At 45.4% G+C, this 23,404-nt stretch overlaps 2 protein-coding genes and 1 long non-coding RNA gene across 4 annotated transcripts; 2 read left to right on the top strand and 1 right to left on the bottom strand.

The window, feature by feature from the left end:
- The first annotated feature begins 181 nt into the window (after positions 1 to 181).
- Positions 182 to 10,435, top strand: ushbp1 (Usher syndrome 1C binding protein 1). Its single transcript, XM_048976443.1, has 14 exons — positions 182 to 431; positions 1,138 to 1,313; positions 1,612 to 1,736; positions 1,990 to 2,147; positions 2,225 to 2,434; positions 2,879 to 3,117; positions 3,203 to 3,343; positions 3,496 to 3,584; positions 4,675 to 4,777; positions 7,220 to 7,448; positions 7,571 to 7,729; positions 7,870 to 7,958; positions 8,301 to 8,423; positions 9,853 to 10,435. The coding sequence occupies exons 1-14, from the start codon at positions 288 to 290 to the stop codon at positions 10,016 to 10,018; spliced, it is 2,151 nt and encodes a 716-aa protein (XP_048832400.1). The 5' UTR covers positions 182 to 287; the 3' UTR covers positions 10,019 to 10,435.
- Positions 2,180 to 5,366, bottom strand: LOC125708702 (uncharacterized). Its single transcript, XR_007382526.1, has 3 exons — positions 5,144 to 5,366; positions 4,617 to 4,792; positions 2,180 to 2,227 (listed from the first exon to the last, which is right to left on the bottom strand). It is a non-coding gene; the product is annotated as an uncharacterized LOC125708702 (long non-coding RNA).
- A 4,109-nt stretch (positions 10,436 to 14,544) lies between the features above and the next one.
- LOC125708699 (nuclear receptor subfamily 2 group F member 6-like) lies at positions 14,545 to 22,766 on the top strand. Of its 2 annotated transcripts, none has more exons than XM_048976445.1 (4): positions 14,545 to 16,514; positions 17,273 to 17,367; positions 19,810 to 20,385; positions 20,898 to 22,766. In XM_048976445.1, the coding sequence occupies exons 1-4, from the start codon at positions 16,246 to 16,248 to the stop codon at positions 21,170 to 21,172; spliced, it is 1,215 nt and encodes a 404-aa protein (XP_048832402.1). In that variant the 5' UTR covers positions 14,545 to 16,245; the 3' UTR covers positions 21,173 to 22,766. The 2 variants fall into 2 exon arrangements, with proteins under 2 accessions (XP_048832402.1, XP_048832401.1); XM_048976444.1 differs by having other exon boundaries at positions 14,698 to 16,514; positions 19,807 to 20,385.
- Positions 22,767 to 23,404: the final 638 nt, after the last annotated feature.

Here is a 23,404-nt window from a genome sequence, read left to right as displayed (position 1 = left end):
CTTCTACAAACAAAGCTTTTTAAACACAGGTGAGTATGTGTCTTATTTTTCATGGAAATTTCAATGCATGTACTTTTACACCAGAATGCAGCCAACACATAGTTGGCCAGTGTTGAGCAAGGAAACTGCACATGGACGGTGGGTGTGGCTATCATCACGAATGTTTTCAAATCCCAAAATGCTTTCCTGTGCCAGCGACGAGCAGACAAAACTGAGGGTTCACTAACAACGCAGACAGGAAGGTGGAAGCGCAAGCACTCTGAGTGGAGGGCGATGGGAGCAGAGCTATGAACATTACTCAGCCTCAAGCGACCACAGTAAGGAACACAACAGTCAAGCAAGAGCTGTTAAGGGGCTCAAGGAAAGTCTTCAAGGACAGAGACAGCCAAGGTACAGGGGGAAACATGACTGACAGAGCTGAAGATGCAGAGGTGAGATAGACAGACTTTCTATCTTAAGGGACATGCCAAATGTCAACAAATTGTAGCACATCATATGTTCAAATGATAAAATAATATTACGGTACAGTAAACTCTCTGTCTTTGAACAGAAAACGATGTTCATTATATTGAAATAAAATATAATTCGTTGGAATGTCAATTTGACTATCATCTTGAAGGCACTACGCAAGAAGGATTCTTTAGTATTTACAAATTCACAAAGCTTTAAATATATCGATCTAATGGACATTTTCAACATATGAAGATTATTTTACCACAACTATTGACAAGTAACTGAGGTAACGGGTTAAAATCCTGCGCGTGTGGGGTAGCTGACTGTGAGATGGTATCAGGTATTATCTTCACTCAGTGACCTTTAGTAACCCCACCTCCCATCCTCCACTGCTTCCAACATTGTTGTCCTAAGAGGAAGTGGGATTGCAGGATGTTACAGTTTCCTCCCTTTCCTCTTCTCAAAACAAAGACTATTTCAAAAAATGCCAATCAGACCACGCAATCCAAGCAGCCTGTTAAAATGTTTTTGGCCAACTGCTAGATGATGACTTCCTGGTAAACATGCTAGCCGACATACATTGTAATAACAATGCTGTTTTAAAGCAGTCTTCCAAACTCATTTATAAATACATAGCAGAAGTCAATAACAGCTTGTGCTCCTTGCACATTACATTTTTCTCAGGATTCTGGGACCCAGCTATTTGATCAGTTGGCGGAAGCCTTAAAATGTGAGGAGGACCCCAAAGCCCCGGGACATCCTTCCCAGTTAGAACTGGCCCAGTGTGAAGCAGACATGGGAACTTTGCTGAGAATCATAGCAGAGTTGAATGAGAAAATGACTGGGCTACAACCACCTAGGTATGGTGCATTATAAAAAGAATGGACTTTCACATTGTGCCTATTCTACATCACACCTGTATGAAGGTAAAGCTGAAAAGTATCCCTGGAACTGGACTTGAAAGCATTCCTAATGCAGGGCTGCCAACTCTCACGCTCATGCAAGGAATCTTACGGCAAATCTATGTTATTCCTTTATAAACCTAAAATTAGCTTCATCAAAAGTTTTGGGGTAGTTTGCAACCCCTACAGACTGTTTACAAGGTAAATGTGTGTGCAAAGCTAGCAACCTGGATAATATCAGAATCTTGTGCTATAGGTGTCTAGACAAGAGTAACCTACAAGAGCGAGTAATGAGCACTGATCCCGAAGCAGTGCCTGCCTCTATCCCAATGGACGAGCAAATATTTACCACATCACCTAATGGTTCAGTGACTCAAAAAGGTGGGCATGTATCCGCATTGTTCATAGTTTATGCATATCTGTATTTACACATCATATTGAATAATTTCAGTGTTACAGTTGCCTATGAAGCAAGCAAAGAGATTGGTCATCAAAATAAAGAAAAGTGTGATTCATCATATTCTTTTAGCACTTTAATTCTCTTGCTTTATCACAGTGAGTCAATAAAATGTTCTGCTGGGAAACTGTTCTGCGCACATTTCATAATTTTCTCTGTTCAAATGATGTTCTTTAGAAGAAAGTGTTGAACTGCAGCTGCAGGAAGCCTTAGATGCTCTAGAAACTTCCGTCAGACAAGGGAGAGCCTGGGTCACTCCTCATATTTCTTGCAATAAGGAGAAACCCGCAGAACACTTGACTGCAGCTACCGAGAGCTGGGCCAAGGTCACACAGGTATGGCTGCAGGAGACACTCAACTGCCATTGCTGGGATTTTGCTCAAAATGATGAGGTCTTATCAATCTGGCTCAGGTCCTAGATGAGATGGAGAGAGAATTCGGATTCTCGTCCTCTTCGGAATTGCCAGCTGAAGAGCATCAGAAATACCAGAAAAATGTCCTTGCTTTACACAAGCGAAACTGCACCCTACGCGCTACTCTGCACAGCCGGGAGGAGGAGCTAGACAGGTCAAAGGTCACACTGAGTGGGCTGGAGGAGGAGAGGAACAGGCTGCAGATGAAGGTTTGTAGCGGTGGTGTGTGCCGCTGTCGTAATGCTGCATAGATACTGACACGCGTCTCATCAACTGCCTCAGTCCATGACGCAGGTGTAATATAGACACAGCTAATATCATCTCGCAGCTTTGCATTCATGCATCTGCATTCCTTTAGCGGTGACTAACAGGTCAGCATTTAAAATCACCGTGTTTAGTGTCTTCGAACTGTACTTAAGGAAATGGTAACAGCACTCTGTATCCAATACATTTTTCAATAAAGTTGTTCACCATTATTATGCTGAGTGGGAATTTTAGCCATTGTCCCCGGCATGTAACTGATATGAGCAATAAGCCTGTACTGTCACTTCCTATTAATTTTAGGAACTAAACTAAACTAGTGAGTATTTCTGCCAGATTCACTGAAACCCAGCCTACTGTCACTGTTGTTACCTCCTGTCAATGTCTTGCAGATCCTGTCCCTCCAAATAACACTTCCAGCTGGGGTCAGTATGTCCCCTCCCACAAGTCCTTCCAGTTCATCAAGTGAAGCCTGGAGTCCCTACTGGGCAACTCCTCCGTACCCTGGGTCGCCTCAGATGTCGAAGAGGTCTCCCAGCGCTTTCCCTGCCCTGTCAGCAGGGGGCAGCGCTCCTTCTGCTAGTGCACACTGCAGCCCCAGTGGTGGTACTGACATGGACCACCTTCAGAGGTCAGACCGTGGAGTATGTAATTCTCCCTCCAGTTCCACTGAAAGTGATTTAACATCAGCAATGCTTTAATGCCCCTTCCTGTAGGTGTGTAGAAAGGCTCAAGGCGCGGAATAAACGCCTGTCCGCTGCTCTGGAGAGGAGGAAGGGCGAGTCCGAGCAGATGAGCATGATACTCAGTAAACACGAAGCTGACCACACTGCCTTGCAAATGGCCCTGAAGTATAGGTGTGTAACTGGGAAAGCCTTTGTCCCTGTGGCTTAGTGCTGGGTTACACTATGAACTGATATCCAGTCCCTTGAGGGTGACTGGTTCACTTTCATTCCATGTGTGATGCATGCGTATCGAGTACATCGATTATTCTCCCTGTGACTGACAGTGAGGACTGTGAGGAAGCCTACTGCCAGCTGATGGCACTATATGAAGCCAAGAGACAAGGCATGATGGGAGAGTCGAGAGAAACTGCAGGTGCTTTGCTGTGTGAGGTATACCGCCGCTTTCCCTGTGCTTTTGCTGTATGAGGTATACCGCCGCTTCCCCTGTGCCTTTGCTGTGCGAGGTATACCGCCGCTTCCCCTGTGCATTTGCTGTGCGAGGTATACCGCCGCTTACCCTGTGCCTTTGCTGTGTGAGGTATACCGCCGCTTTCCCTGTGCCTTTGCTGTGCGAGGTATACCGCCGCTTCCTCTGTGCCTTTGCTATGTGAGGTATACCGCTGCTTTCCCTGTGCCTTTGCTGTGCTAGGTATACCGCCGCTTCCCCTGTGCCTTTACTGTGCGAGGTATACCGCCGCTTCCCCTGTGCCTTGGCTGTGTGAGGTATACTGCCGCTTCCCCTGTGCCTTTGCTGTGCGAGGTATACCGCCACTTCCCCTGTGCCTTTACTGTGTGAGGTATACCGCTGCTTACCCTGTGCCTTTGCTGTGTGAGGTATACCGCCGCTTTCCCTGTGCCTTTGCTATGTGAGGTATACCGTTGCTTTCCCTGTGCCTTTGCTGTGCTAGGTATACCGCCGCTTCCCCTGTGCCTTTGCTGTGTGAGGTATACCGCCGCTTCCCCTGTGCCTTTACTGTGCGAGGTATACCGCCGCTTCCCCTGTGCCTTAGCTGTGTGAGGTATACTGCCGCTTCCCCTGTGCCTTTGCTGTGCGAGGTATACCGCCACTTCCCCTGTGCCTTTAGTGTGTGAGGTATACCGCTGCTTACCCTGTGCCTTTGCTGTGTGAGGTATACCGCTGCTTCCCCTGTGCCTTTGCTGTGCGAGGTATACCGCCGCTTCCCCTGTGCCTTTGCTGTGCGAGGTATACCGGCACTTACCCTGTGTCTTTGCTGTGTGAGGTATACCGCCGCTTCCCCTGTGCCTTTACTGTGCGAGGTATACCGCCGCTTCCCCTGTGCCTTTACTGTGTGAGGTATACCGCTGCTTACCCTGTGCCTTTGCTGTGTGAGGTATACCGCCGCTTCCCCTGTGCCTTTGCTGTGCGAGGTATACCAGCACTTACCCTGTGTCTTTGCTGAGCACGCTGACTCATGCAGAAACCCCGTGATTCTGTTCCGCAGAATCAGGAGCAGATCCGCTGCCCAGCAACCCAAAGCAGCAAACGTTGTGCCCAGAGACCAAGGAGGCCTCAACTTGGCCACCGAAAGGAGCTGGAGTGGCTAGGTTGGTGATCTGTTACTGTGAAAAAGAATGAAACAATTTAAATATGAATCATTTAAATTACTCAATTAAAATAGCAGTCAGTGGTATATGGTTAACAAACTGTTATACATTTCATCACAACAGAGAATTAGTCAAACCTTTTTATTCATAAAAATGCATTCATTCATGCATTTTCACTCCCATAAAACAGCCTATTTGTAACATCCATCTATCCATCCATCCAACCTCCATGCATCCATCTTTAATACAACTGCATATCCAATAAGGGCTTGTTTGTGACATACAGTATCTGCAATGGGTGTTACCTATATGGATGACTTGTTATATTAATGGTGAAACACACAATGGCCAGACGCTGAGTATCACCTGCAATATGACCAAAGGTGTCCACTGCATTGCAGTTCATCTGGTAATAATCCTGGTCGCTCAGCCCTCACAGGCCTGCACATGCATCCGTATGGGGACCTTCCCCATTAACCATCTCTGCACACAAAGCAGCCCATCAGGTGAACACTGATGACTGACAAAAATTTCATGTGCTTAAAAGAACAAATTAACAAAACACAGTGATTTGTCTTGTAGCATCTGAATTTTCAGGTTCTTCTCTGATGCTTCGTAAGCTCTAACATATGCAGTTTAAAATTACAGTAATAACATATAAAAACAATATGTACATGTAGTAGGTAAGAATATATAGCAAAAATGTCATTCAGCATTTTCAGACATTGTATGTAACTAAGCGATCCAATTAGCACCTAGAAACTATCTATTTTTTGCAAGAATTTCAGGCCTGCATAATCACCAGTGCAATGTACTGTATATTTTCAGAGACTGAAATGAGCTTGTTAAAAACAATGCAAAAACTCACATAAGCGCTCAGTCTTACAATATTTCAGTAGATGTTCATGTAAAACTGCTCTACAACATTGCAGGGTGAAGAAATGTCATGAGCTGCTGTCAGCAAAGATGTATGACTGTGGGAAATAAACGCAGTGTTTTGTAGCTGGCTTTCGTAATTTTGCCTTTTTCATGAAGAGACAGCTGCACTTAACCTGGAAATTGCAGTTTCTGAGACAAATGTAGGGCCATTATTGAAATTACCTTCAAGCAGATACCAGCGCTTGTCATCATTAATTCATGGGCATTGGCTATAGTGTATCTAATAGTGTATCACTTAAACCAGTTGGCATCCCATCCAAGGTATAGCCCTGCCTGCTTCCCACTGCTGGATGGGACGGACTTTGTATCAGGGAGATGGGATAAGATACGTATTTCACTAAATATAGCTGGTCAAACACAGGGATAAGTTGCATACTAAGGCAAAGTTTCCCAACCGGGTCCCTGGGGATCCACAGACAGTCCATGTTTTTCTCCCTCCCAGCTCACTGCCAGACAGTCCACATTTCTGCTCCCTGCCAGACAGTCCACATTTTTGCTCCCTGCCAGACAGTCCACATTTTTGCTCTCAGCCAGACACGTCACGATTTTGCTCCCTGTCAGCTCCTGCTAGGGACTGTCTGCAGGTTCCCAAGGACCAGACTGGGAAACTCTGCCCTACGGTACGCCGGCTGCCACTGGCTCAGCATTAACATTTGTCCTCCATTTATTAAAAATAAGTATGGAAATTCACTTTTATACGTCAGTATTTGCATTAATAAATGCTGCAATTAAATACATATTTATATTCTCTGCTATTTTTACCCACTATTTGGCCATCCACACTTCTTCAAGTTAAATCACATTATATAGGACATTATATAACATCTCTACCATTTTATGGGTCAACATTTATTAAACAATTCAGCTTAATCCTAGTAGGATTAGTACAGATGGTGGGACAGTCCACTAGCCTATTTGACAGCTTCTGTCCACAACACTTTGCTGGGTGCGTCTATGTATTCTGTGTGGCGGAATGCAGTCATTTAGGATTTTCCCTTTCATACATGGGTGGTAGGAAATATTTCAACAACACTAGCAGTAAGTATTCATCCATCTATCCATCCATCCAACCACTTATCCAGAAGGGTCTGGAGCATATCCAAAAAACTCAGGACGTAAAGCAGGGGAACACCGCGGATGGAATACTGTCAGTCCTTCAGTGGTTCATGACATGACAGAGTAGGAGCTGTTGTGGTGTATTGCTCTGAGAGAACAAGCAGCACAGCAGCATATGTAGTGAATTCTGGCTGCAGCACTGCCATGATGCACTGAGGTCACCAGCTACAGAGATGCTGGTAATTGACTGTTCTGGGCCACTGGGGGGTGGGCGGCTTACTTAACTCCAGCTGGAGGCTTGAAGCTTGCAACCCCTAACCTACACTGAGCCACCAGCCCCCCCCCCCCCTTGCAGGCTCACAACAACCCAAAATATTTATGAAAGCATTGCTGTAAAAAACCAATAACTTTGGCCACAGATCAATTCACTGTCCTGTGTTTCATCAGGGTGATGTCATCCGTGTTATTGGAGCAGGAGAGGGGAATTCGGGAGAGGATCTCGATGCTGAAGCGAGACAGGGCTGCGGTGTGCATCCCTGAGCTGAAAGCGGAGGGAGAGGGCCAGCTCAGCCCAGACACAGGCACCCTGGCTCGATGCAGCGATCTGGAGCAGGCCAGGCCTCACCAAACCAGCAGAGAAAAGGCAGCCCTCTTGTACGACTTGGTGACCGTCAGGGTTGGTGTCGACTCACTTCCGTAACTTATGATGATGCATATGGGCTTCGTTTCTGCACTGGAAGTGCCGTTACGTGGGCAGACAGTAAGTGCAGATTCGGTGTATGCCTGAATGCACCCTAGGAGAAGATGTCAGAACTGCGTGGGACGATTCGACTGATGGAACGAGAGAAGCGTTACCTCGAGTGGACGCTGACGGCGCAGAAGGAGCAGGACGTGGCTGGAGCACTTATAGCCGACTGCCTGAGGGACGAATTGGAGGACAGACAAGCAGAGGAGAGGGTAAGTCCTTCATCCCGGACCACATCCTCCCACAAGCAGCTGCTTGCTTAGATCAACATCTTACCACCAGTGTTTTGGAATTAATAACCCAGAGTTATTATAGTTTGCATTAATTTTCTAAGCTGTTGCCTTCTTCGCAGTTTAAGGGCACACTGGTGCATTGTGGGAGAGCAGTGCCTGGTCCCCGAAATCGCACGATCCTACGTGAGACCCAGGCAGCACAGCAACGGTGAGAATGCTCAGAGCACTTCAAAGTGTTGAAATCCTGGTGCAGGACAGCAAATAGTTTGGGTTAGTAGTGACCGACAGTATGACCTAATCTGAGGGACAATGCAAGACATGAAGACGTCTAGCTGATCAAAGCCACTTCAGCCAATGCCAGCGACTACTGCTGAAATCGTTCGCCAAGCTTTACACGGTTGCTTAGAAACATGCCTCTGTTGACCATAATCATATGATTTTTCCAAAGTCAGAAACCAATAGGAACAGAAGATGTAAAAGTAATGGGAAAGTGATTAAAATTTTGCAAATGCTTAGAACACAAATACAATGAGGTGCCGTGTCCCTGCAGCGAGCAGCTCTTAAAGAGACGAGTGACAGCACTTCGCGAGTCACTGGACGCTGCACTTGCAGACAGCGCCACCCGCAGGAGATACTGTGAAGAGGAAATGGCACAGCTGGCACTCACCCACAGGTATAACTCACAGCTTGCCCGATGACGTGGTGATCCGCTCGATATTAGTGATTTGCTACATCTCTTCTGGCTTCAGTACAGAGATGCCCAAAAATGTATCGGCCTTCAGTTCAGCTATAGCATTGCATCCATCCATCCATTTCTCCACCACGTGTGTAACACAGAGTCATGCTGAGCCCAGACCACCCCCTCCCATGAATCACAGGTCAGGGGTTACCCTGGGTGGGGAGGGGGGGGGCAAATAAACACTACGGATAATGTACAGACCAGTTCTAACTTCCTGTTTTCGAGTAGCTGGAGGAAATACATGTAAAACATGAGGAGAAAGTGCAGATTCAGAGCCACTGAGCAGGACTGGAGGTCTGAGCCTCCATGCCAGTGTCACTCATTTAACGTTAAGGCCGTCTGGCTTGAGCCTCCATGCCAGTGTCACTCATTTAACGTTAAGGCCGTCTGGCTTGAGCCTCCATGCCAGTGTCACTCATTTAACGTTCAGGCTGTCTTCCGTGAGCCTCCATGCCAGTGCTGCTCATTTAACGTTAAGGCCGTCTGGCTTGAGCCTCCATGCCAGCGTCACTCATTTAACGTTAAGGCCGTCTGGCTTGAGCCTCCATGCCAGTGTCACTCATTTAACGTTAAGGCCGTCTGGCTTGAGCCTCCATGCCAGTGTCACTCATTTAACGTTAAGGCCATCTGACGTGAGCCTGCATGCCAGTGTCACTCATTTAACGTTAAGGCCGTCTTCCGTGAGCCTCCATGCCAGTTCTCCTCATTTAACGTTAAGGCTGTCTTCCGTGAGCCTCCATGCCAGTGCTGCTCATTTAACGTGAAGGCCGTCTGGCTTGAGCCTCCATGCCAGTGTCACTCATTTAACGTTAAGGCCGTCTGGCTTGAGCCTCCATGCCAGTGTCACTCATTTAACGTTAAGGCCATCTGACGTGAGCCTGCATGCCAGTGTCACTCATTTAACGTTAAGGCCGTCTTCCGTGAGCCCCCATGCCAGTTCTCCTCATTTAACGTTAAGGCCGTCTGGCTTGAGCCTCCATGCCAGTGTCACTCATTTAACGTTAAGGCCATCTGACGTGAGCCTGCATGCCAGTGTCACTCATTTAACGTTAAGGCCGTCTTCTGTGAGCCTCCATGCCAGTTCTCCTCATTTAACGTTAAGGCCGTCTTCCGTGAGTCTCCACGCCAGTGTCACTCATTTAACGTTAAGGCCGTCTGCCTTGAGCCTCCATGCCAGTTCTCCTCATTTAATGTTAAGGCCGTCTTCCGTGAGTCTCCATGCCAGTTCTCCTCATTTAATGTTAAGGCTGTCTTCCGTGAGTCTCCATGCCAGTTCTCCTCATTTAATGTTAAGGCTGTCTTCCGTGAGCCCCCATGCCAGTGCTGCTCATTTAACGTTAAGTCTGTCTACCGTGCCTCACAGCAAAACCACTGGGACATACCGCAGTATGCGGCACAAGTTCCACGAGCAGCTATGGCAGCTGGAGAAGCAGGCAATGGCCACGTCAGAGCGGCACGCCACCCAGATCGCTGGGCTAAAGGCTACACTGGAGGCATTGGAGACGAAGAGAGAGGAGACGGTGCTGTGAGCTCCACCTCGACCTGACCGTCCATCTGGGTCTGATCGGGAGGCCGGGAAGAACAGCTAAGCTGCAGCATGTACCTATCAGCCGTGCCCTCAGGAGACCCAAGTGCCTGCACTGCCCCCTGCAGCTGCTCTGGGTGCCGTTTGCCTGGGTAGAGTTTCAGAAAACACAGGGTCTTGTACACATGATCTGTTTTTTAAGAGCTATATGATGACTGTGTTTATGGGAACTGGACCCCAGGAAACATGCCTGCTGTCCCACAAAGCACCGTGACCTTTGGATTATACTTGGCATTGGTGAGAGAGTAACCTTGGATGTATGTGAAATGTTACATGCAGAAGTGTTTGTGTACCGTTTTAAGATGCATGTTAGCTGCCTTTCAGTTCTTCATAAACATAATAAACTACTTATTTCACCACGTCTGGCTTGTAAAAAGCTCATATTTAAGAAACAAATTCATTCATCATCTATTAAAATCCTCTTCAGTGTACAAAAAGCCATAGGGCAGTGCGATATCTTTTTTGAGAATTTTTTGCATCTCTGTGTTTGTACACAAAACAGCATGAATTCATTCATTAAAGAAGCCTGTTCAGCATTCCGACAACGACAACAGACGATCACAGGCATGAGCGATAGGCAGAGAAGCACGGCTGACGATACGTCTTTCTGTTTCAGGTCTTTTGGGTTCTGCCTTCCATTGGGGGGGGGGGGGGGGGGGCTATCAGCAGCTGCTGATCTCTTGCTGTGGGCTATCGGGAAGGGTCAGGTGTCACGCCCATGAGGGTCAGAAGATGTCCCAGCATTCATTTAAAAGTTTGAAAAGAAGTTCAGAAGGTCAGCGTACCCTTTGAGGATTTAAATGCCACGGTCCTGGCATGCAGTCTGCAGTTTGTGGAACAGTGCAAATCACATTGACTCAGGTTTCCTAAGCCACGTCGAGCATATATTACGAAGGAAATACCATCCACTTAAAAGTAATGTTTAGTTTCTCGTGGTGTAAAACAATGGAAAAATGGTTACCTTAGTATAATAATTTTCTAAATGATATCCAACAGCAGTTAGGACTGGTAAAATGTGTCTGGGAGAAGGTGCCAGAAGGGCAACTTATAACACCCGGATACTTGGGAAAGCTGGGGGGCCGAGTAAGTGCTGCAGCCTTCATCAGATTATCACAGCAGCTGGTAAATAAGCGCAGGCCCCCCAGCGGAGGAGCCCTATACCACCCCCCCCCAATCCCACACACACACAGACCTGTGACCCATGGGGTTACACACTGACTTTGCTCCTACTTCTATTCTCATTCAAATGAGTTTCTGCGGTGACCTGTGTGTGAGATCATGGCCCACCCCTCACCCCGCTCTCTAACTTCTAGCTCACACACCTCTTCCCGGATCTCCCCGCCTCTCTGTCAGTCTTTGACTTGACACTGTACTTGCAGTGTCCTTATGTTGTTAATAGTAAATGCAATTGGGCTGCAAACTAGCCACTATTATTTTTCACCTTAGCCACTCGTCGGTGATGTGTGAATGCGCCCTCTCCTGTGTTATTCTCTGCCCTGTGATGGGTTGGCACCCCGCAACCCTGCACAGGACAAGAAGGTATGGAAAATGCATGAACGAATGACTGAAAGTTCATTTCCAGCAATAGACCTCAGGCAAACTCTCTCTGATGCAGCGACTGTGACATACAGAGTCATTCCAATAATGGATGTTATCAGTTACTTTTCAGACACACAGAGTGTTACAAACGGTGTAGGTCCATGCAGCTCAGTCCCACTCCTGACCCAGTTCATGCTCGTGTTTCCATCTTCAAGTCACTTCGTTATGTACAGGGCTAAAATGCTGAAGTCCTTAACAGCAAGTGCCACAAGGAAATGGACGGAGACTGAAGATCATAGGGATCCAGTCCAATTATCTTTTATTCTCTATTTCTGCCTGTTTAAGGATCACCTTCTTGTCACATCAACTTATGTAAATACTATACAGGCTTAAAATGCTAGCTTTGTTTGTGAAGCGATTTGTACATGGCCGTTCACTGGGAGCTCAGCCTAGCTGCACTGATGCTTCTTAGACTCCTTGACAGCACTTATCTTTGTAATGTGCCTCACTTGTACGTAAATGTAATGTTTTTATGGGTAGATGACTATTGAATACTTGTTGTAAATACACAACTAGTTACACTGTGTGAAGCTGAACCAGAAGTGCGTACATTGCTGGTGTCGTGTTACTCCTGGCCAGTAAACGAGAGCAATCCATAGACATAACTTCCTGTCACATGAAAGCATGTATAGATGTGTAAGTGTTTGTATGTGTTTTTTTAATATATGTAAGTTATATGTATATGTTTGGCAGTGCCTAGGGAGACTTTTGCTCTGCTGTCACCACAGCAGATGTTTGTCTTCAGCAGACCCAAGCAGCCTGTTTGTTTTATGCCGCATGGTCATCCTTGTGGGGTCAAAGGTCCCTGCGCTCTGTGAGAACGGCTGATTCAGGGGCCAAAGGGCAACGTGGAAAAAGGTTAGGGGCGCGGGGTGGGGCGCTGCTGGGAGTCATGTGTTCACATAAAAAAAAAGGTTTAAGCTCTAGTGCTGGTTAAAATTTAACCCCCCTGCTCCAAATTCCTATACACTGTCTGAACTCCTAGGGTTTCCCCCCACAAACTTCTCGAAAGTATGACACAGTGAAGGGTATTTGGGTTAACTGCGAGCATCAAACATGAGTTTGACACAACAGGGGAAACATTAAGCTGCAACTGTTGTGTTTTTTAATTCTTATTAATATTATTATCATTGTTAGGTGTCTTGAAGTCAACATGATCTCATGGTGAAGATAAGGGTGAGATGCTTCCAGAAAGTCCCGTTTTCTGTCTCCTGGCTTTGTGAAGCTGTTACTGTTGTTTTGCTGAGTCCATCCACCTTGTTGCCAGTCATCCTATTCCTGTTTTATCATCAAATATTCAAAGCATTATATAGATTTTTTCAGTACACACCGAGTCTTCTCATAATAAGCCCAAAATAAGATATATAATTACGGGAAGCGTTATATTTTTCCTTTTTTTATTTCCAGAGAAATATGCTAAAGGATGTCAGCTGAGAAAGACATTCCATTTTAATTTCACCCTTAAGTAAGTGATGCAGAGGGCAAGCAGTAGGTCGTGGCCCCTGCTCTGCGAGGCCAGCTGGGGGCCGTCCGGCCCCGTGTCAGCGGAGGCTCAGCCTGCAGCACTGCCCCCCCCAGGAATTTATGGGCTGAGACTTTCCGAGCAGCTGCATTCCTGACCACCGGTTCAAAGGCCACCCCTACCCCACACCCCCATCCAGCAGCACACATAAGTATGCAACCACGCACACACACACACATACACACACACACACACACACACACACACACACACACACACACACACACACACACACACACACACAAACACACCTCTGCCAAGTTCCCCAACAACTCAGCATGAGGCAGAGAAAACAAACAGTAAAAATAGATTGTGGCTCCAATTTCTCTGGAGCAACTTCAGAGAAGATATAGTGCAGATGTAGTAAAGGATGAACCTCGAACCTTAGAAACAATCGAGCTTTTGTTTGTTTATTTTTCAATAAAAGACAAATGAACAGATACACCGTCTCCATCACTTCGTCTTTGTAAAATAATAAAATTAGTTCTTTATTTTATTTTTCTTCCATTCTGCTAAAGCGGTGTTTGATATTGCCATGGGACCCACTTAAAAACAGATTTTTGCCCTTTCAGTCAGAACCATGGGGAAATTCCTTCTGAAACAGCCAAGGAATGATGCAAAATGCACTATTTAATTCAAAGGTTGAGCTTTGAATTACGTGATATTTATGGCAAAAATTCATCACTTTATTTTTACCAAACAACTTACAGTCCATTTATGATCCTGAGACAGCTGGTCTGAGGTCAGAGTAGCGTCTAAGGCTTTTGGAGGACAGTGCTGAAGCAGTCATGTAATCTGACAGATTTACTGGATCTCATGTGTAAATTTGCTGTTTAGTAAATCACCAGCATAGTTTTCACTTAGTTTAATGACATTTTAGAGCTTTATTTTACATATTCACTTTATCCCCTTCACACATACAACTGAAAGGCTTCTCACCAAATTGTTATAATGAAAGTAAATGAATGTTAAATGGATCTTTAGCTTTCTGCGTATTTTGTGTGTTTTACCCCTCCTTGTTCAGAATCATTACCTGCAGCTGCTGTTGCGGTGCCCCCCAACCCCCCCAGTAAGTTAGCCTTTGTTATGGTGGGGGGGGGTCCTAAAATATTACAGCACTTTGCTAACCTGTGTTTCATGGATCGCTTGTGAATACTTCTGGAATGCAGAAAATGACCCACTACAGAAAGTCTCATATCAAAGCACTTTTGATGCTGGATGGAAAGAGGGCTGAGATGCGTACGTGCTGGTGAGCTTCGGCAGAGTCGGGGTTAACAGGCACTGGGGCATTCGACAGCAGCGCATTCTTTCTGAACATGTGCAGCCCTCTGGGGCAGCCTAGCAGCACACTCTGCTCTTTGACTCCAATGTCCATATAAGGCGGGCGGCACCATGGCAACTGAAGGGCTTGAATAGTAGTGTCAAATCCCCTAGCAGATAGACACATGCTCGCTCGCTCGCTCTCCCCCTCCCTTACCACGTGTATTAGAAAGGAGGAGAGAGAGAAAGAGAGAGAGAGAGTGAGAGAGGGAGGGAAAGAGACAGAGAGAGAAAGTGAGAGAGAGACAGAGAGGGAACAGAGAGGCAGCAAAGAGGAAGCTAGCCAGCTGCCTGAAGGAGTGCGCAGCCTGATGACTGCCTTGCCTTGTTTCAAGGTGGTAAATTAAATGAATGTTTGCTGGAGCTAAAAAGCGAGGGGACCTGAAAAAGCTGCGATTCTTCCCACAGTCTGAGCACAGAGAAGGGAGGAAGGTTTAGGCCGCAAGCCGTTACTGCCGGCAGGCAGGCGCTGAACAAATAAGAAGCAGGGCCATGCAGGGACATCGGTGAAACAGGACCCCAGCAACGGTGCAGAGTATTTTTTGTTTTTTTTAATTCACTCTCCCAAAGCACAAAGCCAAAGGCGCAGGAAGGAAAGACATCTGGGCCGTTTTTTCATAACAGGCAGCAAAGCTGGTACTTCCGTGAACTTGGGTCCTGTTTTATGGCGAGAGAGCAGAGGCGGCGGCCGAGGGAGGGCTGCCTGTTTTCTCATCAGTCGCTTCTCCGTGTTGTGCCGCCTGCAGCCCGGACATCAGAGCACCGGCGCTTATTTCCAGTCTGCTGACCTGGAAGACTATTTCGCAAAGGAAACTGAACAGGAACTGCTGCCGAGAGGAAGTCCGGGAAACACACGTGTTAATCCGGCGCCTTGAACACGCTGTGTCTTAGTCTGCTATTGGTGGAAGTTTTGCTACTTACTATGCACCATCAGCAAGATTCATTCATTGCACCGTGACGTTCCCCTGACTTGCTGCTGTACTTCTACTGATATTCATGTTTCAAGATTCTTTTGCTCCTCCGTTACTTGTGTGTCTGACTTTTGGGCAGATACCAAAAACAGAGCTCAGTAGTAACTGGTTGAACTGGTTTAGGAAAGGGGTGCTTTTCTTGCTTGATTTATGAGTGCACGGCCAGCGTCCGTCTGGTTCCCCAGCACCTCAGCGCAGACACACAGTCACTTCTCCACAACCGAGAGGGTCTCTGCTCCCGTTCCTGGGCTCATGTGATGATTAAGGAGACTCTTTTAGAAATGCTTGACTTTAATTTATTTTTTCCTTTGGAAAGAGCAGATTGAAAATTGTAGTCCCTTGCACGCTGGTCTGCAGTCGTTGGAAAGACTGTGGTAAAAGCGCAAGAGGTAACTGATTTTATAGAGAGGAAGTAGGGGAACTAAAGGAGTGCATGGGGAGGGAGGCTGAATGATCCGCTGGCAGTGAAAATGCCACAAATCAGCAGGAACATTAGCTTGATGTAGTACTTTGTTGTTGTTTTTCGTTTTACTGCTGAAGTGGTAGAATCCCCCCCAAAAATCGTTTTCATCATTTCAGTTTTTTTTTTTGTAATTTTCTTGGCATTTGTAAAATCTGACTAATGCATTAAGTAACATTTAATAACAGGCTTAGTTTTGGATACATTTCTCAGCAGTGCCCCGTTATATCAGTGTTCCGGGTGGTCTGGAGCAGGGGGTGTTGGTTCCCTGGTTCCCGGATCGGACTGGAACCTCAGCAATGGCCATGGTGAGCGGGGGGTGGGGCGATCCCAACGGGGACACCAATGGACTGGGGGAGAAAGGGTACCTAAGGGCCGATGAGGATGACGGCTCGCCCCAGGCGGGCAGCAGCGACGTGGAGGTGGGGGAGGACGACAAGGCCTGCTCAGTGGACTGCGCGGTCTGCGGCGACAAGTCGAGTGGCAAGCACTATGGCGTGTTCACCTGTGAGGGCTGCAAGAGCTTCTTCAAGAGGAGCATCAGGCGTAATCTCAGCTACAGCTGCAGGTGAGCCACATGCTCCGCACCGATCCCAAAACCTGCCCCCCATCTGCAGTGCGAAACTACATCGGTGCACTTATACATGCCGTGTGAGGCTGAGTCTAACTTTAAACTTGGCAAAAAGATCATTACAAGCATAAACAACGTACCATTGCATCAAAGTCTGTTTACAATAGCACAGATCAGTTTTATATAAATTCCTTATTCTGTTAATACATAGTTTATTATAATTACTTTTATAATTTCTATTTAATTAATTGGGGTGCTAGTTTGCTTATCAGGGTAAGAAGGGGAATTTCTGAAAGATTCAAGAATTTTTATAAAAATAACAATTTGATAAAAATGTTATAAATAAGGGACAGAAAGTTTTACTGAAAAAGAAAGACAAAAAAACCAGAGACATGCAAAGAGCTAAGAGCTTTCATATTGCCTTTCATTTCATTAGGTGACATTTCATTCAGTGAAATGAGACACAGGTCCCTATGGATAGATATGGAACCATTCAAGATATCTACTGCATATGTTGTATAACTATATGAAATATTTATGCCGACCATTGCGGTCCATTTTGTGCGTAAATTAAAGGTAAGCTTTTCTAAGGAAAGTTTTACTGATCAGACACCAGCACGCTCATAAAAACAGAAACTCGAATACAGTGTTGGATTTAGTAGTTGGTGAAGCCTGGTTCATTAGTGGGGGGGAGGGGGGGCTTTGATCTAAGAGATTAATCTGTAATTCTGATAGCCTGTTCAACTGTAACGCAGGTCGAATCGAGAATGCCAGATTGACCAGCATCACCGTAACCAGTGCCAATATTGCCGGTTGAAGAAGTGCTTCCGTGTCGGAATGCGCAAAGAAGGTAACTATCCCAGGCAAACAGACGTCCCATCTGCTATGGTGCAGGAAAAGGACAATGTTTTAAAATATAATTTTGGGATGATATGATCACCGACATGCAGCACCCATTTACATTTGGATGTTTGTATGTTATATGCTTATTGCCATAATTACATTCATGTTGTTTGTATAATGTTGTCCATATGCTCAGAAATGTTAAAAGTTATATTATCTTGTAACATCATAGTCTTAATGTCCACAACTTTGATGACGTGAAATGGTTATATTCAGAAGGACAGCTGGGTTAGCTTGATACAACTAGTTAAGTACCACTTGACAAAGCTGGCAGCCCAGCTTAGCACTAGACCAGGGTATGTTACATAGGAGTATTCCCCGCTTTATGAAAGTACAGCGTTCATGTCAAACCTTTCGTAAGCCGAACTGGCGTAAAGCGAAGAAGCAATTAGCATCAATTTATATGCGACACTTGGAGCGTTAGCAGACCAAAAAAGCAGTAATATTATACGATAAATACACAGTCTATATAAAGTAGAATTAATATACATATAATATACAGTTAAGTTTCACTTACCAGAATCAATACTTCATGCCTCGTTTAACAATAGGGATGCGTTCTGAGAAATGCGTCCTTAAGCCGATATGAGAACGAGAGTGTTATTGCACAAATTTAGATGGTATAGCCTACTACACACCTAGGCTACGTGGTATAGCCTAAATAACGATAAAAAGTACATTATAATAAATACAAAACCCGATAACATAGTTGTTTTTTACGCTATCAAGCATTGCATGTGTTATACTTTCCGTTTACATGAGTATCACAAAAAAACACCGACGTCAGTGAACGAAATACGAGTAACTGCGTTACGTAATCTGGATACATGAATAAGTAACTGTATTCTGTTGCAGTTACTGCGAAAAAGAACCGCAATCAGTTACATATACAGATATATTTGTAATAAATCAGGATTATTATTAGATTATATTATAATAAATTAAGAACGGTTTTCTGATACGTTTATAAGGACCCGCAAAGCTAACGTCACGCCGTTTTCTGCGTGAACGGCACCTCTCGCGAGATCGCTCTGCCCCCCCCCCCCCATTATTATTATTATTATTATTATTATTATTATTATTTACCACACACCATTTGACAAAAGCTTGGCAAAAATGCAGAATGGATGACCGCCAAAAATCTGTTTTGTTTGTGGAATTTTTTAAGCAAGAGAGGGGAAATAACATCACATTACAATGCATATTATATCTTCCAGCCGTGAAAATACTGGCAACATCGAAAAGCTCAACGTCAAATTTAAAGAAACACTTAGAAGTAAGACTGTAAGACCAACTGCTAACATTAGCTACAAAGATCTAGGTATTATACCCAGAACTGGTTAACAAAGTGTTGTGCAATTTACACAAAGATTTATTTTTATAGCCTAAATCACATGGACAACACATACGACACCGTCTGCCCTATAACCCTCATAAAGGATAAGATCATTTTATTTTATTATTTTGGTTTATTATTATTATTCGACCAAAAGACATTAGTTTAATTGGTTCTTTAAGGTGTCCAGGCGAATTCTGTCTCATGGTTTTCACCCTGACAGCGTTAATGGATATGGCCATTTTAACAACACGATTATATTTCTGTTGCCTAACAAAAAGTAATCTTTTTGACATTTGTTTGACATTTTATTTTGAGATGCTTATCTTACATTACTGATTACATTTTTCAATCAGTAACTAGTCACTGTACCTTTTTTAAGTAACTTACCCATCCCTGTACATGAATATGAATTGATAAATAGGCTGCTGATACACAAAAGCTAAAAGCTATTTTTGCTTTTGGCCTTAAAGAAGTGCGACAAACAGGGCTGGCTCTAGCTAGCCGGTAGAACGGGCAGCTACCCAGAGTCCCCAGATTACCTGCACTGTGGAGGAAGTGACATGATCATCATATTTCTTGGTAGGGGGGCATCCCACGGAAAGCTTTGCCTAGGGCCCCTAAATAGGTAGATCCAGCCCTGGGCAGAACCATCCACGCTACATCAGGTCGAATTCAAAGAAGATTTATATTTATTGTTGTAAAATGCATCAGTACTTTGAAGTGAAGTTTCAAATTTAGTCTAGTTTCAATTAGTCAAGACTAGTGAAAAGCATAGAAAACCCCGGCCAGTATGGAAAGAGGACGCATTCCTGAGAGTTGGGTGCCGTGGGGGAACTGGTTTGCTATATTTCTGTCAAAGACTGGACTGTGAGTCTGTTAACAGATAAATAATTCAGCACCCTGATCTCTGCCCTCGCCTGATATAGGACATTTCATACACTGATTGTCTCTTTTTCCTTAAGCTGCAGTTACTCTTAAAGTGAAGCGATGAATCGTTAATTTAGAATAAGTGTGCCTCTCCGCTTGTCCCGTTCCTTTCCCCTCTAGCAGTCCAGCGTGGACGCATCCCTCCTTCGCACTCAGGAATCAGTCCTACATCCCTGCCCGGGGGCGGTGGTGGAGGCAGTGGAGTAGGAGGCACTGGAGAGCTCTTTAACGGGCAGCCGGTCTCAGAACTCATCTCCCAGCTGCTGCGGGCCGAACCCTATCCCAGCAACCGCTATGGGCCCCAGTACGGCCAGCAGCAGGGGCAGGTGCAGGCCGGCGGACCCGTCATGGGCATTGACAACATCTGTGAGCTGGCGGCGCGGCTGCTGTTCAGCACCGTCGAGTGGGCACGCAACATCCCCTACTTTCCCGAGCTGCCCGTGTCGGAGCAGGTGGCTCTATTGAGGCTCAGCTGGAGCGAGCTCTTCATCCTGAACGCGGCACAGTCCGCCCTGCCGCTGCACACGGCCCCACTGCTGGCCGCCGCTGGCTTCCACTCGTCGCCCATGTCGGCCGAGCGCGTTGTGTCCTTCATGGACCAGGTGCGCCTCTTCCAGGACCAGGTGGACAAGCTCACGCGCCTGCAGGTGGACTCTGCAGAATACAGTTGCCTCAAAGCCATCGCCCTCTTCTCCCCTGGTGAGCGTCCTAAGATCTTCTGACCATAAAATATATTTCGTTTTTGAAACACTAGGGTGGGGACCGGGGGGGGGGGGGGGTGGTGGCGGTAAAGTTGCTTCAGTGGAGATGCAGAAACAACAGACCCCCAAAAAAATAACAGATATTGCAGATTGCAATTGAAATTTAGAAGCAGGTGACTTGCACCCCCGCCTGGTGAATACTTGGAACTGCGCGCTATATTTCCGACTGACGTGTATTGTATGATTTGTTTAGTTTTTAAAATGTTTTACAAGGAGTACGTGTGAGTGTTTTACTCACATGATATTTTAGTGTAGTAATTTTGATTTATTAATTTATTATAAGGTCTTGTTAATAACTAAATTAATAAATTTGATTAAAGAAACCGTAACGGAAAGATCAAATGCCAAGACAAAAAATGAGCAAACCAGCTACGATCTCCTGATTTGTGTACCATAAGCTGGCAGGCCTCTTTTGCGCTGAAACTCTCAGGCTTTGCCATGTCTCCTCAGACGCCTGCGGCCTGACGGACCCCGTTCACGTGGAGAGCCTGCAGGAGAAGGCCCAGGTGGCGCTGACAGAGTACGAGCGGCTGCAGTACCCCAGCCAGCCGCAACGGTTCGGCCGCCTGCTGCTGCGCCTGCCTGCCCTGCGCGCTGTGCCCGCCTCGCTTATCTCCCAGCTTTTCTTCATGCGACTGGTGGGCAAGACGCCCATTGAGACGCTGATCCGTGACATGCAGCTGTCCGGTAGCTCCATCAGCTGGCCCTACGTTCCCGGGCAGTGATGGCGCTGCCTGCCCTGGCCTCTCCCTCCAAGCGACCCAGTATTACACCCTGCAGCCGCCCCCTCCCTCACTGGATCTCCTCTGTTTAGCAGGCTCTCGGCATACTGTACGTAACGTCAGCGTAGGATCTGGCAAAATGCCTGAAATGACATGCGGTCACACCGTGACGACAGTCACATGTGCGTATCACACTGGAGCCCAGACGGTGTCGGTAACGGTGATGAGTGTGAGCACGTGCCACGCATCAGTTACGTGACTCCAGCCGCGTGGGGTCGGTCACTATGTCGAGAGGGACCACGAGCCCCGCGTCGGTTACGTGACTTCAGCTACCAGCCGCGCGGGGTCGGTCACTATGGCGAGAGGGACCACGAGCCCCGCGTCGGTTACGTGACTTCAGCTACCAGCCGCGTGGTCAGATTCAAGGAAGTCGGTTTCGCAGGCAAAACAAAAACATTTATAATACAAACTTTCATATAGTGAATGATAACCTCCCACAGTTTATAAATAGATTTGGTAAAAGTATGTTTGTTATGCTTTAAAATGTTCCATCTAGATGTTCTAGATTTACGTTTAAATGCCAAAGATCTGATTACTCTATTGTTAATAACTTTATTACTAAATATAAAAAAAACTCTAAACTGAAGACAACCATTTCGTTCGAATCATTAATGAAAGTCATTATTGCATTACTTGAAATATTTGTGCACATTTATAATGCCTTTGTTTGTGGCATAATTATCATACTTACTGTATGATCTTATGCAATGAACAAATAAGTATTTTAGTGTCCACTTCATAAATAATATGGATTATACATAACTGGTATTCACCTGAATTAACGTTAAACAATGCATACTCAGTTTCATGTCTTGGTTGAAATTACAAACCAAAATTACTCAGCTGAGATCAGTAAAAAGTTTGTCAACTAGAATGTCTGCTTCAACTTATTTTATCAGTTAATAGTATTGGAAGTATTATCTGACCTTGTAGTACAAAAGGCATAAATTTGACATGCAGTATTCTTTCCTGTGCTGTAGGGGGAGCCAAAAATATTTCTGAAACTAGACAAGGGTAAAAGATTACACAGCATAATGGTGCATTGATAAAGTTTTACTGTCCCATGCATATGAGTGTATAAAAAAATCAACAAATTTCAGTGTAAAAATGCATTTCTGTTTGTGCCCAGTTTACCAAAGGCTCATTCCTTCAAATATGCCATAAATTAGTTGTGATTTCATGCACTTGCATCGATTCATGTATTTCAGTGTATTTAATGAATTAACACTTGCATCTTGGTGATTCTTTCACTGTAATAAATGATCGGTTTTAGGGGCCAGTGTGGTCCCTCCAACAGCATTTTTTAACATATTTATTTCAGGGATCCCGGTTGTTGCCTCATTTATCAAGAGTTTTTATGGTTTGTTTTTATTCTTATTTATTCAAATTAAAACGCACAGTTAATATGACCATTTCCCGGGGTAAAATGAAATAAGCATTAGCTGTCACTGCCGATGGCCTTTTCTACTGCTGATACTGGCATTACGTGTGGCACAGAAACCAGTGACACATTCTGTAGAATAAAGAATGGATATTATCTGGTTTGTGGGTCTCATTTTTTTCAAATGAAGGAATGGATTATACTTCATAATGAAAGTTTACAATGCATAACGAGAATATGGGGGCTTGTGTGTCACTGACATAACTGCCTGTATTCTTTTCTTGTCTCCATAGGGGTCGCTGTTTCCCATTGGTGTAACTGGAGGATTCTTATTACTGCTAGACAAATATATTTACGTTTTTGATGTCATTCCACAGGATTTTATGCATTGATGTGATTTTAAATAAATGATTGACAGAGATGCCCTATATGTACAAACAATTCACAGACAATGTACATTTATCTCCCCCGTAACCATTAGCGTTGAAGAGCAATGTCATGGATGACATCCATCCATCCATCCAGTACAGGATCATGGGGAGCCTCAGATTCATCCGACGGTTCACAGGATCACCCACAATGATGCAAGTCAGAGATAGAAATTTGTCTAGTTTTGAGCACAATTTTGAAGTGTGTAAGGAAACTGATGTAGCAGGAGGTAATCAGCACAAACACAGAGCTCTGTTTACTGGTCAGACATAAACACTGGGATGGAGCTTTGTGTTGGCTGCAGAAAGGAGCAAGCAAAATGCTGCATCACAGGAAAAGGCCTCTGAGTGAAGTCAAGACCTTGA

The sequence above is a fragment of the Brienomyrus brachyistius genome, chromosome 15 (genome assembly GCF_023856365.1).
Source record: "Brienomyrus brachyistius isolate T26 chromosome 15, BBRACH_0.4, whole genome shotgun sequence".
Taxonomy (NCBI): domain Eukaryota; kingdom Metazoa; phylum Chordata; class Actinopteri; order Osteoglossiformes; family Mormyridae; genus Brienomyrus; species Brienomyrus brachyistius.
This window is presented reverse-complemented; position numbering and strand designations above follow the sequence as displayed.

Bases quoted from the DNA above. Each gene is read 5' to 3' on its own strand.
- ushbp1 (XM_048976443.1), top strand. From the start codon at position 288: ATGAACATTACTCAGCCTCAAGCGACCACAGTAAGGAACACAACAGTC. The intron at 3,118-3,202 runs GTCAGACCGTGG...CCCTTCCTGTAG, and splicing joins GACATGGACCACCTTCAGAG to GTGTGTAGAAAGGCTCAAGG. The intron at 8,424-9,852 runs GTATAACTCACA...CGTGCCTCACAG, and splicing joins CAGCTGGCACTCACCCACAG to CAAAACCACTGGGACATACC.
- LOC125708699 (XM_048976444.1), top strand. From the start codon at position 16,246: ATGGCCATGGTGAGCGGGGGGTGGGGCGATCCCAACGGGGACACCAAT. The intron at 16,515-17,272 runs GTGAGCCACATG...ACTGTAACGCAG, and splicing joins AATCTCAGCTACAGCTGCAG to GTCGAATCGAGAATGCCAGA. The intron at 20,386-20,897 runs GTGAGCGTCCTA...ATGTCTCCTCAG, and splicing joins CATCGCCCTCTTCTCCCCTG to ACGCCTGCGGCCTGACGGAC.